General features: G+C 29.5%; 1 protein-coding gene across 2 annotated transcripts in view; it reads left to right on the top strand.

Moving 5' to 3' along the window:
• Positions 1 to 20,121, top strand: part of LOC136989056 (bifunctional purine biosynthesis protein ATIC) — a 45,168-nt gene that overhangs the window by 7,843 nt on the left and 17,204 nt on the right. Inside the window, exons 1-10 of one of the 2 annotated variants that reach the window (XM_067287146.1) lie at positions 4,244 to 4,325; positions 7,281 to 7,347; positions 10,066 to 10,154; positions 10,236 to 10,314; positions 10,920 to 10,992; positions 11,082 to 11,238; positions 13,944 to 14,069; positions 14,157 to 14,264; positions 16,221 to 16,306; positions 17,155 to 17,244. In XM_067287146.1, coding sequence (XP_067143247.1) covers positions 7,319 to 7,347; positions 10,066 to 10,154; positions 10,236 to 10,314; positions 10,920 to 10,992; positions 11,082 to 11,238; positions 13,944 to 14,069; positions 14,157 to 14,264; positions 16,221 to 16,306; positions 17,155 to 17,244 — 837 coding nt within the window. In that variant the 5' untranslated portion in view covers positions 4,244 to 4,325; positions 7,281 to 7,318. Of the gene's footprint in view, positions 1 to 4,243; positions 4,326 to 7,280; positions 7,348 to 10,065; positions 10,155 to 10,235; positions 10,315 to 10,919; positions 10,993 to 11,081; positions 11,239 to 13,943; positions 14,070 to 14,156; positions 14,265 to 16,220; positions 16,307 to 17,154; positions 17,245 to 20,121 lie in introns of those variants that run through there. The other variant, XM_067287145.1, reaches the window with a different exon arrangement.

Genomic DNA, 20,121 nt, shown 5'->3' with positions numbered 1-20,121 from the left:
TGCATAGTCGAATGCCACTTCCTTTTTTTTCTTTTGTTCAAGAACTATCATAAATCAATAACTAGTGACGTTAAACAATTGGCGGCCTGCCGGCGGCTCCCCTCCCGGGAGAGTCCGTCGGAAGCATGAACACTCGAATGCCAGTTCCTTTTTTTCCTTTTGTTCAAGCATTGCAACTCCAGATCGCGATAGCGAGACTGAGGAGCCGTAGCCCCCGAGGTCGACGAGCGTGAGGGTGTGCAAAAAGGACTTAACTCAAACTGTAGACGATCAGTGTGCTCGTGGATCAACATCTGCCTCTGTTGAAGGTATATATGGCCGACTTGCAGGACTGCCTGTTAAAGACGCGATAGGCTTAGCAGAGAGAGCGACGCAGACTCCTGATCATCGTGCAATTGCCGAAAAAAGTATGATAACTTTCTTACTTTTTGCCTCTGGCCCAAAATTAGGGTACCGTTGAACTCGTCTCGGTCCTCTGAGTTCAAATATATACTCAAAGTCCCGAAATTCTATAGGTGGTAATCTATAGTACACCCAATTTTTATTATTTAATTTAATTTAGAAACAGTTAGAAATTTTCTCAGAGCAAAGCTCAAACCTTAAACTTCTCTAAAGCAGTTATACTATCCAAATTCTCTAAACTAGATTACTCTTGGATATGTACAGATTTTAGAATTAAGATGCAGATTATAATTTGTGCTTAGTGAGGATTAATCTATGTAGCTGTATTAAAATTCTAAAATTTTATATATCCAGAGAGAATTTGGACAGAATGTTTGCAGAAGTTTCTGTTTTCAGTAAAAATTTGCTTTAATTCTCTAATTACAGTCAAACCTGTATATAACAGAACCCCAAAGGACCAAACAACTCTTTCATAGTAGACAGATTTCTGCTATTTGCATTTTTTATAACTATAGAGGGCGCTGCATTTTTATAAAATGGTTACTTTATCTGGGTCGCTTGCAACTACTCAACATAAAATTAATCATATATTACTGTCCAATATAATAATATATGCTGTTGGTAGCTGTTTATTGAGAAATTTTATAGGAGAACAATTATTGCTAGTGAGACACATCATTACATGTTGTATTGTAGAAACAAATGAGCAAGATTGTTCTATACATTTGTGCTCTTTGTGTTAAAAAATATTAGCTCTGACATCTGTCCATCAGGGCCGTATTTACAAGTAAGCTATGTTACCTTTTTGCTTAGGGCCTCAAAAATTTCTACAAGAAAGAAAATTGAAGTTAAATTTTGTAATAAAAATTTTCTTACAAACCAACAAAATATACTTTAAATACTACACAAAATAAAAAGTAGTTAAAATGTTATGTTAATTCTTTTCTGTTTATGATTGACTTCTAAAAATGTGAAGGGATGGTAAGGGCCTCACACAAACTTCAGCTTAGGGTCTCAAAATGCTTAAATTTGGCCCCGTTTCCCAGACGAAATTACTGGCATTCTAAACTGTAAGGAAAAATCCTTTAAAATTGACAGCATAACTAGTTTATATAAAACTAGACAATCAGAAAACTTTTTTGCCAATTCTTAACAGTTGAATCCACTCTTTCTGTTGGTTATATTTATGAGATCTGAATTCTGATTTCCGAATAATCATTTGTTTTTCATGTGGGAATAGACAAAAACTTATATTGGTCTCCCGTATGGCTTTGAAATTGCAATTTGGAATGTAGAAAGCTGTGCTTTTTCTATAGCTATTCATCTTTACTGTTGACAATACACAAGAATGATTCAAATGACCCAGATAAAATAGTTTTGTTTTTAAACACCAGAGGGCAAGCATCTGGTGAAAAATGCAAATATACAGGTAACCTACTATAGGTATATTGATTAATGCAATTAATAAATTTCTCGATGTTACCACATCTATCAAAATCGCATTAATCAAATACAGTGGTGCCTCAGTACTCAACTGAACAATAATCACCCACTAAAACAAATTTTTGGTTAATAACAAATATTTTTATTTTAACTTTAATTTTTTTCATTCATTTATGAGAAAGTTCTCTAAAATAAAAATGAGTAACCAATTTAATAATAAAATAAAAGCTTACAGATGTCTACCTTTGTCCGACAAAATTATACTCAATTCAGTTCATTTTATTCATAAGTGATATAAACAACATGTGGAACATGTGTGTTGCATGTTGGAACACAATTATCAGCATGTTTTACAACCATTTCAAGTGGATGTAATGTTTCAACTAGGGTTTCTCCAATGGGGTCCCGGGATCCCAGCTGTTTTTTTAACCCCGAAAATCCCGCAAATTTCTTAAAAATTCATTTTTTTCTTATTTTGTGTTGAAGTTGAAGAAACTTTGCAAAAGAAAGTATAATTAACTCATAAACTATCAGAATACATTTGTATTTATTAATTTTAAACCTACTTATTAGTTTTTTAAATTTTTGCTTGTTATGGCATGTCAATAATCAATATGTAGCTATTTGTGACAGGACTCTTGAAATTCTTTACTTGTCAGAACCTGTAATACCTGGAATAATTGTGCTTATGCTGTCTTAATTTTTAACCATGCCCAGTAGCTTCGATAACTGCATTACTCCAAGTTGTGCAAATTGGGCAAGGATACAAACGAGTATGATGTACGCAAGTATGAAATTTTTCCTCATAAACCTGATTATTAAAGCCAAATGAACTGCCTGTAAGCTTGAGTTGTAAAGCCAAATGAGGCAGTAAGTTTGATGCTGCTATTAAAGCAGCTGAGGTAAACAAATCAAGAATACTACGTGGCAAAAGAAGTACTGTAACGCATCTCGAAACAAACTAGAAATCTTCCAGGCTACAGGTGAAAAAATACATAACATCCGTCTTCTCTTAAATGCATTAAAGATGATTCCACCCACATCAATTGAATCAGAAAGAACATTTTTGGTAGCAGGACTTTTCATTACTAAAATAAGAACGAGATTGAGTGATCGGAGTATCAACCATCTTTTCTTTTTAAAATTTTATTATAAAAATTTACAATGACGTTTTGTATTATATTTTATTTAAAAAACGAAAATTAGCTTTTAAGTTAGAAGTTTGATTTAAGTTCATTTTTTTAAATTTTCAACTCAACTCAAAGCATTTTTTTTTGTAAACAGTTTCCAACAAACTTTAGTAAATTTTTTCTATTTGTGAAAATTTCTGTGTAATTCAAAACTAATTTTTTATACATAGCTTACACAGCATTATTAGTATCATTATTTTGGAGGTTGCAGGACATATTAAGTTACTTAAAAATGAAAAATTATTATATCATTTGATTTTAAAATTTATTTTATATCTTAAAAGTAATTAATTATATCCCTGGATCCCAGGAAACAGTTCACTTTTTCCCAGAATCCCGGGACAAGCAAAAGACTGGGAAATGAACCCTAGTTTCAACAATGTGTCTGTGACACACTAAGATTTGTTGCAAATTCATGAGTTGTTATTTGTCAATCTTTAACAATTTCTTTCTGCAATTTCTCTTCAACAGCTTTTGGGGCCTGTATATTTTGTATCCTTTAGTTTAAAATTTCCCAAATGAAAATTTCAAAATCACATTTGACACATTTGGAGTTTAAAAGCATCTTCTCTGTACATGGTACAAGTATTTTTTACTGTTTGTATAGCGTGATATCCTTTACGAAACTTAAAATGCATGCATAAGTTGTTTGATAAATTTTATTATATATCAAGATATAAATAATAATAATAATTATCATTATTATTTTATTTACATATTACATTATCATTATGGTTATAGAATAATTTTTTAACTTCATATTTCTGCAAATGGCAAAAAAATGCTATTTTCATTAATCTTTACATACATTCAATTTAATGCTAACTTTATTATTAGGATTAATTTTACTTGTGTATGAGTAAAATTAATGTAAATTGTACATTATTTTAAAATTGTAAGTCTAAAATTTTGAAAATGCTGGGTGACCCAAAAGGTAGTTTAAAACTTTAAACTTTTATACCATGTCTTTGAATTGACATACAAACATACTATGGTTTAAATGATACACCAACTCAAAAATTTTTTGTGCTCAGTCCACTTCAATATGTGCAGTAAGTTCCTATATGTCAATTCAAACCCTAATATTAAAGTTTGAAGTTATAAACTACCTTTTGGGACACTCTACACTTAGTTTTCAAATACGATCTTAATATTATATGCATTCTAATAATAAATTTTGTTGTATCTTTCATAAGCTTGGAAAATTAATGGGCAAATTATATGTACTGATAATGTTTCGACTCTTCAAGGAAATCTTTTCTCTTATCTGTTTTTTCTTTTCTTTCTGTTGTAAGTACTCTTTTATATCTAATCTAAACTATTAATATTTTTATATTATACATAATATTTATCTTAAAACTTTTAGAATACTTACAGGACTTTTTTTAAAAAAAATGATACTTTCAAATGTAATATTTTTAATATATTCTACTTTATGAAATGGATGCAGCTAAATATTTACAAAGAAATGAAATTTATTTATTCTTATTAGGTTAACGTTACTCTAGATATACAAAATGGCAGCTCGTCTCTGATTCCAGCAAGGAAACAGTGGGACGCACGTTCTAACCTAACCTAATCTATTCCAATAATTTGGTTGCTAATAATTATGGTAATTTATTAGAATAGGTTAGGTTAAGTTAGAATGTGCGTCTCACTGTTTCCTTGCTGGAATCAGAGACGAGCCACCATTTTGTATACCTACCATTGTAACATTAACCTATTATTTATGTATTTATTTAGATTCTTTTACAACTGTAATTGTTGAATGCAATAATCACATTTCAAAATGTCTTTTAGAATATTAAAGAAAATTTTAGAATAGAAACTACTTTTTATAAATTAATTCCTAAATATAATAAATACAACTAACCCAACAGCCATTTAAAATGCCAAATGAAGTCAGATTCTTTATTGGGCTAAAAGGCTAAATAATTACTAAACAGTTTGGTGGGAGGCAAGCTACCATCTTTTATTAAATATAATAAATAAATTAATTAATTAAATTTAAGTTTAGAATATTCTGAAAGAAAAGATTGGCCAGGAGAAAGACCTGCAATTCCTGCTTACCATGCAGATGTATTGCCAGTTACACTACTCAGATCTTCATCTGATCTTTGCTTCCAGACTAAGAAACCAGAATAAGCAGCACCATGAATGGATATGGATATGGTTATAACTAAGGCAACCCAAAAGCAGATAAAGCAATATCCAGATGTGACCATGGATTGCTTACTGAAACTATGAAATGAGTGCATACCATATCATTTCCAGTTATTATACAAAAGTAATTAAGCAATAAAGCAGAACAAAAGCATAAATTTTTGGATAAAGCAGAATTAAGGAACGTTGTCAAATTGCTGTGTTTTTTCTCCACAGCCCAGTCAAACTGCACACCTTGTCTCCCTATACCTAATTGCCAACCATAGCAACTTGTCAGCAAGATAGCAAGTTTTTTTAGGGCTGTAGCAACATAGTGGCAACCTGCATTCAAATAAGCAAAAAATAGAGACTTTCTCATTTTTATATATCCACATGAAAATATGATATAGAAATCTTGTTTACTGTAGTTCAGTTCTTATTTATACCTTTAAAATTTGTAACTATTTTTTCTATTAAGTTTACATTACTTTCGTGTACACTCTGTTGGTATAATTTTTAAATATTAAAAATTTCATCTTCATTCCTTATAAAGATTTAATCATTTCCTTTTGGAAAAATTGCAGTATTTTTTGTAATTAATATTAAATAAAAATTTACTATTTTTACTATAATCTTCTTGTCTAGTCTTGATATATATTTGTGAGCACTATGTTGGCTTCTTTATTCCTAAACTTATTACACCATCATTGGACAGAAGATCAGCGTTAGAAAATCACTTTATTTTCCCAAAATGTATCCATTTCGGACCTTAAGTCCCTCATCAGCTTTTTTTTTTTTACAAATATTTATGAAACTGACACATTCGCATCTGAGAAATGCACAATAAAATCCCAACATTTGGTAAAATACCGATAAATCATTGATTACAGATCCAAGTTCCAGGTGTTTGGTTAAACTTGCTGATTCGATATTTACAGTAATATAATTAAAACAAACAGTATATTATTTTGAAAATAGAGAGCAGATTGTGGGTTGCCTCAGTTATATCTAAAAAATGACATAAAGCTTAAGCATTGGTAAATGGAATATCAACATTTATTAATTTTTAATTACAAAAAATATTTTACAGCAGTTATATTTAGAATTGGATTAGATGAATGCAAAAATCATTCAAATGACAAGTTAAAAATGACAAGATTGGATTTTGACTTTAATAATAAATTAGATTTTAAATCCCATTTATATGAAGAGGTGGTAGATTATAATTATTTAAAATTTGAAGAGATATTATATTGAACAAGCAATTATTTATTGTGACATTGTCACAATGCCAGGCTGCAATTTTTACTCATGTTTTTAATTAATTTAATTTAAAATTTATGCTTCCCATCTCTTAGTAGTGTTTTGCCCCTATACATCATAATTTTCCAGTTAGAATAGAGTTGTGCCAGTCATATATCTAACTTCTTTCAGGGGAAAATTTTTGAATTTGAAAATTTGAAATAACATGACTTTGGTTGCAAATCCGAAGTTTTTGCGATAGTTAATTCGGCCTCCTGATCCTAAGCTTTCCATATCTGGTCTCGATTTTCATCTATCTAATTCCATTCTCGAGATTAAGGAAGGACAGACAAGCAGTGGAACTACAGTTTTTTCAAATTGCAGCCTAATAAAAAACTAAACAAAAGAATGTATGTCAATCAAATGAATATTAAAAATGTACTGGAAGAAAAAATGCTATTAAAACATACAGCTATGCTGTTTGGTCTTGTAAATGAATATAACAAAGAATATTTTCATTATATTGTTTTATATCTAAAATTGCATTATAATTATGATGTTGAGAATTTAATTAATTTAAAAGAAGTGAAAAAAATATTAGATTGCGGGAAACAATGAAGCTTCTTTTTCTCTGCAGCTAAAAATTTATTTATTTCTGCATGATCCGTTACTTATTAATGGATCTTTCTAATATAAATATGATATGGAATATTTTCTCTTCATGTATATTCATAAATATTTAAGTTTAAAAAATTTCTGTAATAAGTATTTTTAATCTTGTTTGGTAGTAAAAAATATACAATCTTTAAAAACTTTTATAAGAAATAAAATAAAAAGTATTATTATTAATTTAAATTTCAGGAATTCTTTCTCGTAAAACACCTTCAGATAAAGCAGATATGGATCGTCAAGGATATGAATTCGTGAGGTACATTGATTTTATTTTTGATTCAAATAATTTAATCAATTGATTAAATGTATTATTTATTTATTACATAACTTTTTAATTTATTTATATGCTAGGTATATTTAGATAATATAGTTACATTATAGCTCTATTTAAAAACATTTACAGTGGAACCTCACTTAATGAGCTTAATTCGTTCCAGAATCTTACTTGTAATGCGAAACACTCGTTAAGCAAAACAATTTTTCCCATATAAATTAATGTAAAATAAGATAATGCATTCCATACTGAAAAAAATACTCAAATATTTTATGTATAACATTTATTCAAAGAAAATTATACAATATATATTGCTAAATAGTGTGAATCATCTTCATCTTTTCTTCTTGCATGGAATGAACCAACCTGAAGTGCAAATTCGATTTGCAGAAAACACAAAATCACAGCTAATATGTCTGATAAACACGCTAAATGATATGCCAAATTCTTGGGCTATGTAAAGGCTATAATTAAATATTAGAAATTAATTAATTTGACTAGAGGCAGTTATGCTGCCATCTCGTATTAAATTTAATAATTATAAATAATTAATTTTTAATTTAGACATTTCTAAAATTTAATTTGGAATTGGTCATTAAATTTAGTACGAGATGGTGTGTTTATTATATAACAGGCTATGATTATCAATGTTTATATGTAATATGTGTGAATACAAGTTTGGAAAAATGTGTGATCACAAGTGACAATAAGATGCTAGCGGAACGAGTGCTAAACACAGACTGATGGAGCATGCACACACTCCGGGACTTCCCCTTTTCTTGTCACTCATTAAGCGAGTCAAATTTTTACAATTTATTTTGCTCATTATGTGAGGTTCCACTGTATACTATTTGGAAGAATTTATGAAAAGTTTTGCTATATAAATTTTTCTTTTATTTATCATTGTGATTAATTTTACAAATGTGAAGAAAATGACTATTCATCATAATGCACAATTGATTATAAAATATGTAGTGGAAAATAAAAATTTGTGCAGTAAAAATAAGTCAAAAATAATTTGTTAAAAATTAAAATATATTTATAGCATTAATGTAAATGTTCACTTCTGTAAATTACTTATTACAGATAATAATGAAAAAGCAAAGATATGAACATGTCAGAATAAAACTCAGGAAAAAGTTTAAAAGCTAGAAGATAGTTTTAATGAATGTCAGCAGAATTCATCTTCTATCAATTAAGAATTTTCAACAATATTCCTATCTGATTGAACAGGAAGTTCTCGCACTTTTTGGAACTTTCTATAATAACTTTTTTCTGGAACGTTCTAGAATGTTCCCTGGTAGTAAATAAACAGGTCAGGGTATGTGCTATAAGAAAATACCAAATCCAGTCCTCTCACTCTACCATGACCAACCAACATCCGTTAACCAAAGAGCAAGTTTGCCTGCTTTTCGTTTATGACTATCATTCCAACAAAAAAGCAGCCAATTCTATCACTGACATCAATGCTGCGTTAGGTCCAGACACTGTTGCCAGAAGAACTGCATACGATTGGTATGAATGCTTAGAAAGTGGAGATCCCTAATCCAAGAAGATCATGCTCTCCGTCTTCTGGTATTCTAAAGGAATCATCATGTTCAAGTTGCTGCTGCAAAATACAACCATCAACGCAACTTTCTACTGCGAACAACTCAAAGCCTGCAACAGAAACTGGCGGAGACCCGCCCGTAACACCAGAACACCATCCTGCTGCATGACAATGCACGGCCACATATGGCTAGGCAGACCCACCAGATGCTGCCGGACCTGAACTGGGAGGTCTTGCCCCACCCGCCATGTAGCCCTGACATTGTACCTTCTGATTACCACCTGTTTGCCATGCTCGACCGTCACCTGGCTGGCAAGGAGTTCAACAATGAAGACGACTTGGAGGCCAGTCTGACCAACATCTTCGAGTCGCAGCCGTCAGAATTTTATCAAGATGTTGACCACTTCCTGCCAACGCTTATGCAAGGAATGGATGCCAACAACAGTGGTTACATTGATGATTGAAGTCAATTCTGTACATAAAATTTTCTTGGCTAAATAAAATGCATCCAAAAGTGCAAGAACTTTCTGTTCAATTAGATAAATGCTAACATCTATTTATGAATATTGTTGAGAATTCTTAGATATATTTCTTAATATATAATAAGAATTTAATCCGTGATTAAATTTTATATGTTTTATACACACATTAATTTCATTTAATATGCTTGGAAAAACTAGAAAATTGTTTTTTTACTTTTTTCAAAGCATTGATTTTTTAAAAATATATTAACAAACTATAAAACAATTTATTTTCATTAACATTTTGATGTATACTATAAACTTCAACTTCTGTAACTTATAATAAAAAATTTTTTCACTAGTAAAAATTTTATCATATATGTAACAACACACCCAACAGCCGTAAGTGAACGGGTTAACTGTTGGGTGTGTTGTTACTTATATTATCGGGTTTCATTGGTGTTTATTTGTATCATATACTTTTTAAATTCTCTTTTAATATAAAAATACTTTTAAAAAAGTGGATAATTTCATAAATATAAAAAGAAATTTAATTTTATCATCAATAGAGTATGAGATATATGGTTAAATGTTGGAAAAATAATTTATAATATTTTCCATGCTAATTTTTCCATTACACAATATATTTTTAATGTCAATATTAAACTTTAAAAAATAATTTTTTTACAGTGTTGTTGTTTGTAATCTGTATCCATTTAAAAAGACAATAGCTGATCCCAATGTAACAGTGGCTGATGCAGTTGAGCAAATTGATATTGGTAATTATTTTTGACATTATTTTAATTTAATAAAATAAATGCATCAAAAAACTTATATTATTAATGACTATTATAATATAGGTGGAGTTACATTATTACGTGCTGCTGCAAAAAATCATGATAGAGTAACAGTAATATGTGATCCCAATGACTATAATCTGTAAGTATTAGTTGTACCTAGCAAATTATTTGCCATAAAAATTGATCTTGAAGAAAAATTGAAAAATTGAAAAATATCACTTACATCATAGATATAGCTGTACCAAACACACACAACATACAAAATATATACACTGAAAAAAAATGGTAAATATTCAGAATTTATCCCTGAAATAAAGCATCTGTGGTGAATGGATGAGATACATATTGTGCCAATAGTCCTTTCTTGTACAGGCATCATACTGCAAACATTACACAAAAATCTCAAAACATTGGAGCTTCACAAGAATGTATGCATCACTCACTCTACAGAAGGCCGCCATACTAAACACATGTCACATAATCAGGAAATTATTAAACACAGATACATATGTCAACATCACATAAACAAAAGATTTGTTTTCTGTAGTACCAGTACCTAATGCTAAGCCTTAATTTTTGTTCGGCATAGCTCTAGGTACCGGTATATATACCATGTAAGATACATTCCAACAACACAATAATAATCAAATGTATTTTAAAAATTTGTGTGTTTTTATATGACATTTAAGAAGTATTTGATAAAATGTTACAAAAATTTTAAGATTTAATGGATTTTAATTTCAGTGTTGCTTCTGAACTTGAACAGTCATCAGCACATTCTACATCATTAGAAGTGAGAAAAAATCTTGCAGTTAAGGTTTGTCTGATAGGTTGAATATAATGTTTCCAAATAAAAATAACCAATCTTGACAATAGTAATATTCTTCACTTTATGATGATTTTCAGGCATTTAATCATACTGCAGAATATGATGCAGCTATCTCTGATTATTTTCGTCGTCAGTATTGCAAAGGAGTATCACAACTTCCGTTAAGATACGGCATGAATCCTCATCAAAATCCTGCTCAGATCTATACTACAGAAAAACAACTTCCATTTAATGGTAAGATAATATTAATTTTAATACATTTTTAAAAAGAATCGTTTATATTCATATTTTCACTTATTTAAGAGTATTTAAAATATATATTATCAATTTTTAAGATTAATAAGAATAGAAAATCTGAAGAATAGAAAACTGATTTTGACTATAGTCTGCATGAAACAAAAAAATAAAACAGCCACCTCATCATTGTATGCTACAAAATTATCCCTCCACATTACCCATTTCATTGTAGAAGCAACAGAGTATCTCAATAAAAATGTGAATATCTGTTAATCATTATAAATCTGGTACCAGAGACAATTGTGAAGAAAGAGTACTGCTTTTGCAAACTATTTGTTTTGAATGTATGCACAAAGTTACAGTACTAATACTAAGAAATCTAAGGGCTGACACTATGCCTCAGTGATAATGCCTGATTCATTGTCAGATTATAACCTGGCTAATTAAATATATATATATTATGTAATTTGGTTTAAAGGTAGACAATTAAGTCACCATCTTATATTAAATTTAGTAATGAGAATTAAATTGATTAATTTAGAATATTCTGAAAGGAAAGATCAATCCAGAGAGGGACTCAAACCACAATTCCTGCTTAACGTGTAGATTCATTGCCAGTTATGCTACCTGGATCTTTTTTAGACCAATTAATTTAGATGTAACCTTACAGGGCATCAGCACGATGACTGGGAACAATTATAATTAATTAGACGTATTTTAGCACATTTAAAATTTGGAATTTAAATTTATATCATTTGTTTATGCTCTTATTGAGACTGTTTAAGAACATAATAGAGTGACTTCTTAACTGATACAAGTTTAACTCTTTAAACACAAAATCAGCCTTATCCATTGAAAATGAAATCAACCAATGGAAAAGTTGCTTGACTAGTTTTGCTATACAAGTTCCCTTTGTAGGTTCCTAAACAAGTTCCTAAATTGTTTTTACCTGAGGGGTAAAAACAATTTAGTCTCTAGGTACATAGAAAGAGAAAGTTTTCAGAACTTAAAGAGTTAAGGAAAGACAGACAAATGACACTGGGAATTATATAGGTTTATAATTTTTTTAGATTGCAGTCCAATTAGTTGTTTTGTTAACTGTTCAATGCAAAACAGTTTAAGAGTCATATCTATAATGAAGTTATAAATCTAAAAATATACTGCACTATTCTTATCTGATATTATACAAAACATATTTTTTTCCCTCAATAACTTCACATTTAAGAAAATATGACAAGCAGCTCTTTGCTTGGTTCTTGTAAAACAGGAGGATGGGCTTTCAATCATCAATTTCCAATGTTGTTTTATAAGTTATAAAAATATCATTAGTTATATGCTTAAACAATTTGACTTTTATTTTTTTTATATAAATTATAATATGTTAATGCTATTAATTTGAAAACTATTATTTGGTCAGATGATATTCAGAATTATAATCTAATACATAAAGAAAGTTTGTTAGTTTGTTCTTTATACATCTTGACACAGTTTGAGCAAATGCAATGAAACTTTTTAGGATCCATTCTCTCAAGCAGGAGGAGGTTAACTTCTTTTGGTCAAATTAACTTCAACCTCCTGCTCATAGCAGGACCCCCTTTTTATCTGACTAGTTGGATGGCAGCATTCAAATAGGAAAGTTACTTAATACAATGTTACTGGCAAGCACATTATACATTTTTAAAGGTTTTCAAGGGTATCAAGTTTAAATATTTGGTCTGTTTTTTGCAAAATTTGGTTAGTTGGCCAATTACCATTTCTTATTTGGCTGTGAATGGTATGTTAGAATTAACATTAGAAAAAATTTGCATCTCTTGAATTATCTTCTCATGCAGGTGGAAATCAATGACTATTTTCTATTGAAAAACAATTCCTGTTTACCCAACCAATGAAATTGTACCATTCCATACCATCCAAGTATCTCATTCTTATTTTAATGCTTGTTCTTGCTTTTTACCTGGGCAGCACTGGGCATATCTCCTAGTACAATATAAAGAAATTACATAGTTTAGTCACTCAAAAATATATTTTTAATAAATCATTTTTCACAAATATTAGTTCTTTTTGAAACAAATTTATATCTGTTGATATTTGATGAAATGATTCATTTTTTAAATATAGAAAAATCGTCATGTTAGAATTGGATAAGTTTAAGCATATTACAATACATTATTTTTGCTGTATTTGATGCCTTTATCACCTTGGCTGTACTTATTAGATAAATGTAACTAAAGTTTCTCAACACTTTCTTAGGGCATAATTTCAATTATAATATGAACATGCTGTAATTTTATAAGATGTTATAACCAACATTATGAGATGGCTGGGTGGCAACTTACTGCCCAGGGGACCCAGAATCGAATCCAGACAAGTCAAAAAGCACCGGAAAGTTTTTTGAAGTGGACAATCAAAATACGTCAGGCCCTGTCCCTATTATGGGTCTAGCTGAACCCATAATGATCTTGCTAAAATGAAAGGCTCTCTTAATGCCCACAGGGTGCAAAGAGCTAAAAAATATTTTTTAAAAGTAACACTATGAAGATTTATTTAATGAGTTTGAATTTTTGTTGTTTATTAATAAAATTAACTTTTTATAAGTAAATCAGTTTGCAATATATTTAGGCTAGATATTCATTACTTTAGAAAATATTGAAAAATGTAGTGCCATGATTTAAGTAGTTATTAATTTATTTTTATAATTTCAGTTGTAAATGGATCTCCTGGATTTATAAATCTTTGTGATGCACTAAATGCTTGGCAGTTGGTAAAAGAATTAAAAACCTCTCTTGGATTGCCTGCTGCAGCTTCATTCAAACATGTCAGTCCAGCTGGTAAATAAAAATATCCAAATTAAGTTTTAAGTTTTATTTTACTTTAAAATTCAATAAGCTTACATTTTATTTTTGTTATCATTATAGGAGCAGCAGTTGGAGATAGTCTTACTCTTGAACAAGCTAAAGTTTGTATGGTTGATGATTTATATAAACAATTAACTCCTTTAGCTATTGCTTATGCAAGAGCACGTGGTAAATATTATGTATTATTACTAAAAGTTTTGGTGCATTAATGATTTCAATTTTAATTATTCAGAATTTTATCATGCATATTTCATATACTTCAGTTAACATAAAAAATGGCATCATTATTGAAATAAATAAATACTAAGCTACTTCCAATAACCAATAGATGTTTATTAACTAAGGCAGTGGTTCTCAATCTTTTTGAAGTCGGGGAACACTAAACTTTGACATTTTTTTCTGCAGAACACTTACAATACATCAGCTTTAAAGCAGGGGGTGGCAAACCTTTTTGAAATCAAGCACACTTGGTCTAGTAGATGACAACATTGGCATTTGCTGATTACATTCCCATACAAAAATTATTTTACATTGTATTGATTTTTCTTTTGCAACAATTTTTAATTGTATATTTGAATTTTCGCGGAACACTTGAAGTGTCTTCACAGAGCATTCGTGGACCACAGATTGAGAACCACGGAACTAAGGAATGTTTTTCCTCTGTATCGAATCATCTTCGGCTTAAGTATAAAAATAAATGCATAATAGTTTTACAATAGAATTTAAAATCATTTTGGGAATACTGGAGATTGAAGATTTATGAAAACAAATAAATAAAGCAGCCAAAGCTGTTTAGTGATGATTTTAGTAAATAAAGGAGGATGTAATTAAGTGATTTTAAAATAATATATAAAGAACTTTTGGTATAGCTTACACATTTTTTCAAAAGAAAAACTTATTAAAATTGCTGAGTTTACCTTCTCTGAATTTCTCTGTGTGGTATTCCCCAGGGTTTGGTTTTGAGCAGTCTTTGTTGTTTATATTTATCCTTGTTTTGCATGTTGTTTGCAGGCAGATATGCCAAATGATGTTAAGTTATTTAATAGTGATCTTATTTCACTTCAAAACAACTTGTTTTTGTCTTGCCAAATCATTGAAGACATTGAATTTACAAATTAATTTAAATAAAGGAAAACCTATTACAGCTGACTTAGATAAAAATCTCAATTTATTTTCCCTTTGGTATAGATGATTCCTTGATATGGTATGTATAGGTAATAAATGTCATAGGAAATAAGAAGTTGGGACATTGATCAAAAGTTAACTTTCACTAATCATATTGATAAAGTGACATTAGTTAAATATCATTTAGATCTATATTAAGGACCAAACTTTTTGAAAATTTTCAACTCTTGATATATTATAGTCTTACCGTTTGGACCTCAACTTTTCTATCATCTTTGGACAAGATTTGTCATCCATTAAATAAAACCTTTTTCTTATTCAATAACTTTTGTTGTTTGCTGTATGCTGAATTTGCATTCTAGGTGCAGTCATACCAGGGTTTCTTTTTTCCCCTCAGTCTTCTTCAATATTTCAACAGAATTGTTATTTTTAAGAAATTTAACGGGTTGATTTCACCTTGTGACATTGATTTGTGCATACTTGCTGGAGTTATATGACAGGGCTATTGTTTGTAAATTTGTAACTATAGACTAAATGTAACTCAGCAATCCTATTTATACATTGCCATTATAAATTAGATTGAAATTGAACTTTTGCTGCATATTCCTTATATGTTTCGATGAAGGTGCAAAAAACTTACAAAATTATTTATAATCATATGTAAGTTTTTTCTTTATTTATGTTGAGGGGGTGGTTTATTATTTATTGGGTTATTATATTAAGTGGGGGGGCCAGTTTTCTTCAGTATTGTGATATTTATAAGGCTTTATTGTTTTATAAGATTAATAAATAATATAAGTAAGTATATGAATGTTTGAAATAAAAAAGTAGATTAAAATGAAAGAGAATATACTCTCATCTGTACCATGAAAGAAATCATAAACATATGATAATAATCTTTGCTTTTACATTATTTTTTTATAGTGAATATTTGAATTTAAATATTTAAGAATTTACAAATATTGATATAACTTATATGATTTTTAAAAATATAAATAGGTGCTGATAGAATGTCTTCCTTTGGTGATTTCATTGCTTTATCTGATCCATGTGATGAAATTACAGCAAAAATAATTTCAAGAGAAGTAAGCATTTATTTTTCATAATTGACTCATTCTGTTTAATGGGACAACTGGGTGATGAAAGGATAGATCTGAAAATATGCAGGACAGACCATTCATGATAAATTTCTGGGATTGCTTTGATTCAGTCGTGGGTCCTGAGAGTAGTAGACTGATGTCTTTATTGCTATTAATAAATATTTATAATTACTAGTGAGCTTTACTCCCTGGCTGTCTTTGGCAGTCTAACTCTTCTTTCACTTTGCTCACTTGTTCCAAATATAGATGTTTCATAAAAATTTCAATACTATATGTATGCTTTTATTTATCTAATTATGAATGAGGATTCTGCAACATAAACTAAGTTCAGATCCATTTTGAAATGTATGTCCACACTCAAATTAATTGGAAAAAAATGTTATTCAAATCACAAAAAACCCTACCTTTCAGATTTTCTCCATCAAAATTGAATATAGAATAACTTTCAGATTCCTGAACAAAAACAAAAATTTTTTTTTAGTTGGTGATTCGTCATGATTTTTTTGAATGTTCCACAGAAAACATTCTAATTCTGTGATTATGTGGTTCCATAAGCTTTGACTATTGCTCCCAATATAACTTTTGACTATTGATAAAAAAATTTTATGATGATCCAATCCTCACTTACTTCACTCTACTTCCCATCCATGCTTGCTTTGCCTACCTCTACCCCCTGCTCACTTATTCAAAAGTTCATGATAGTTCATTGATTCCCAGTGCTGTTGTTTCCATTTTGTTTTCTTTTTATGATGGAAAGTATTGTGATGATTTTAAGCTGAGAACATTTATATAATGTAAAAATTATTTGCTAAATATACTAATTATTATTTTAGGTTTCGGATGGTATTATAGCTCCTGATTATACACCGGCAGCATTTGAAATATTGAAGAAGAAGAAGGGTGGTGCTTATTGCATGTTAAAGGTTAGCAATAATTTAAATTATAATTGTGCAGTATGCCATATTATCTGTTTTTGTTTTTTGTTGTTTGTACATTTTCTCCCTGTTCTTTTGTTCTTTCTCCCTTTTAGAACTTTCTGTTATCCTTAGTTCTTCCTTCTTAGAGGTGAGGGTTACTTCCTGGAATAACCAGTACAATGAATATGAGGTTACCGGAGAGTATACGTGGGTAAGAAGGGTCACTTTTGAGCTGGTGTTCGAAGAGAGAGGATGATGAAAAGGCAGATGTGATATTGTCCGATACCCAAGTAGACGAGTGAAGTCATAACTTTGAGTTCGAATCCTTGAAATTCCCGAAGTTAATGTGTTGGAGTCGGAATTCAACTTGATCAGTGTGAGTTTTGAATGAGTGACTGAAAATTTGGATATAAATAAAAACCCTCAAGAACCAAGGAGTAGAAGAGAAATGTGAATTTTTGCAAGAAGTTTCACATATCCCCTCACGACAACAAGAACTGAAAGACATTTGAAGGACCCAGGTGCTTTGTTCTGTCCTATCTGCTATCATTACTACTTCTGTCCCCTATTTTCAATTTTCCATAATAGTGTAAGTTTAGTATTAAGGATTAGTTTCAGAAAAATTATCATTGTAATAAATACTTTTGTTTATTGTATTGGATTAGAAATATTGCAATTCGGTGTGTCATGGTCATTTATTAGTTTTGTAATTTCCACTGACAATCGGGTTTAGGGTTTTGCTGGAAAACCATCCTAGAGCTTATATTCTTGGTTGAACCTGCAAATAATTATATCATGTCTAAAGAAAATAGTTTTCTAATATCTGTTGGGTGTTTGCTTTGGGCTAACAAAAATCCTATCATACTAGAAATTCTCCTGTCAAGCATGATGGAATATTTTTTATGAGAAAGTAAAGTTTGAAGAATTGAGAAGAGTTTGAAGTCACACTTGAGGTTGTGATGCTGTTTCTGTAGCCCTTGACAAAGCCATTCTTACTCAATGTTGCTTAAGTCGGACTTCATGGCCTTTGGGGTCTCAGTTGTTCTTATTCTTTTAGATCTAGAATTTACCTGACCAGTTTTACTCTTATGCTTTCCCCTAGACATTTTTTTGACAAAATAGCAAATCTTTTTAATTCAACGTTGATAAAACAAAGATAAATTGTATGTACGTTAATTAGATGAGCGATAACACTTTCTAAATAATAGGCTCATTAGATTGTTACTTTTGATTGGATAATAGAACGTCATGTGGTTGCTTTGAAAAGATTTTTTAAAAATTTTGTTGTAGAAGTGACACGGTGAGGCTATCTTATTTTAAAGTTTAAATTTAATGAATTATATTTAAAATACATCAATTGCCATAAATATTTAAAAATGCAATTTAAGGGAAATTCCCTCATCAAGCATGATTGTCACCTGGCCACTGATGACACTGCAACAACCAATCCAAAATTGATAAAATGTTTATTCTATAGCTAATAATCTTTGCAAAATAAGTAGCCTATATGTTCCATCAGAACATGGTTATATTCATTTTATCTGGATTGGACAAAAATTGCAGGAGTTATAAGGAATCACACACACAGACAACAGCTTTTATATTAGTAGTATCTCACATAATTAACTTGTTATAGTTAAATCTTCCTACAATAATTGACATACTATATTTTCATGTATATAACTTGCAATGGCATAAATCCCAAGGAAAATTGCTAGAAAAAAATAAAACCTTTGCATAACCCACTCCACCAGGTATCTTGTTTCTGTTCATTTGTAATAAGTTTTAAAATTGACATATAACCCACTTCATTGCATAACTAATGCCCCCTTTTAAATAATCCATAGGTTATATGCACAAAAATATGTTTATGACATTTTTTGAACTGAATTATACTAATATAACCCTTCATATTTATCAATTGTAGCTGATATTTGTTCTACTTATTTAAAGGTATGATATGAAATATATTTGATTTTATTTAATTTGAATTTTAAATTTTATTTGATATGATTTTTCTGATCATTTCATAAGAATTAATTGAAAAAAAAAAATTGTAACCGCATTCAAGAAAGAATGGAGAAAATCTTTTCCAATTTTGCTGATTTCTTAATGAAACATTGAAATGATAAAAGTGACATTTAAATACAAATTTATTAAATATTTTTATGAATTACAAACTTAATGCTCTTGTGACTAAATACATTCATAATATGATAGAACACACATTTGTACATTTGAAAATTATAAAAATCCAAAATGGTTTTTTATTTTAATAATCAGGTCATCTGATACAATTTATCTATATTTATTAGATTCAGATAGAAGTTTCTTTTCAAAATGTGATGTCAAAAATGAGGACAATTGTATAAATCTTAAGAATTATGGAGTCTATACTTACCATGGCCTTTGATTAGAAAATTAATGAGATTTATAAAAACTTGCTCGTGACTTTCAGTATGACCCTCATAGTTTTGTTCATTATTACACAAAAATATTTTGGAGATAAAAATACAAAGGTTTTGTACTTTTCAGTTGTATTTCAGTGTGTAAACATTTGTATATATTTTAAAATAATTTACATTTTAACAAACTTTATGCTAAGATATGAGAAATTAATATTAGGATTTTTAAATATTTTGAGTGAATGATTGGAAAATATCTTAAATGATAATTACTATATGTCAATAAATTTAAATTATGTAGTTGTGTTTCGAATGGTATAATTTTCTGAACATAAAATCTAATCTCATGTTTATTTGGGGCTACTTAACTCTGTGTGACAGTCTGGAAATATATAATCATATTATTTATTAACACTCATATTTCTCTGATTGTTTTAAATGAAAGTTTCCCATTCATCTATTATATATCTCAGTTCAA

Source organism: Centruroides vittatus, unplaced genomic scaffold (assembly GCF_030686945.1).
Source record: "Centruroides vittatus isolate TY-2023 unplaced genomic scaffold, ASM3068694v2 scaffold_435, whole genome shotgun sequence".
In the NCBI taxonomy this organism is placed as follows: domain Eukaryota; kingdom Metazoa; phylum Arthropoda; class Arachnida; order Scorpiones; family Buthidae; genus Centruroides; species Centruroides vittatus.
This window is presented reverse-complemented; position numbering and strand designations above follow the sequence as displayed.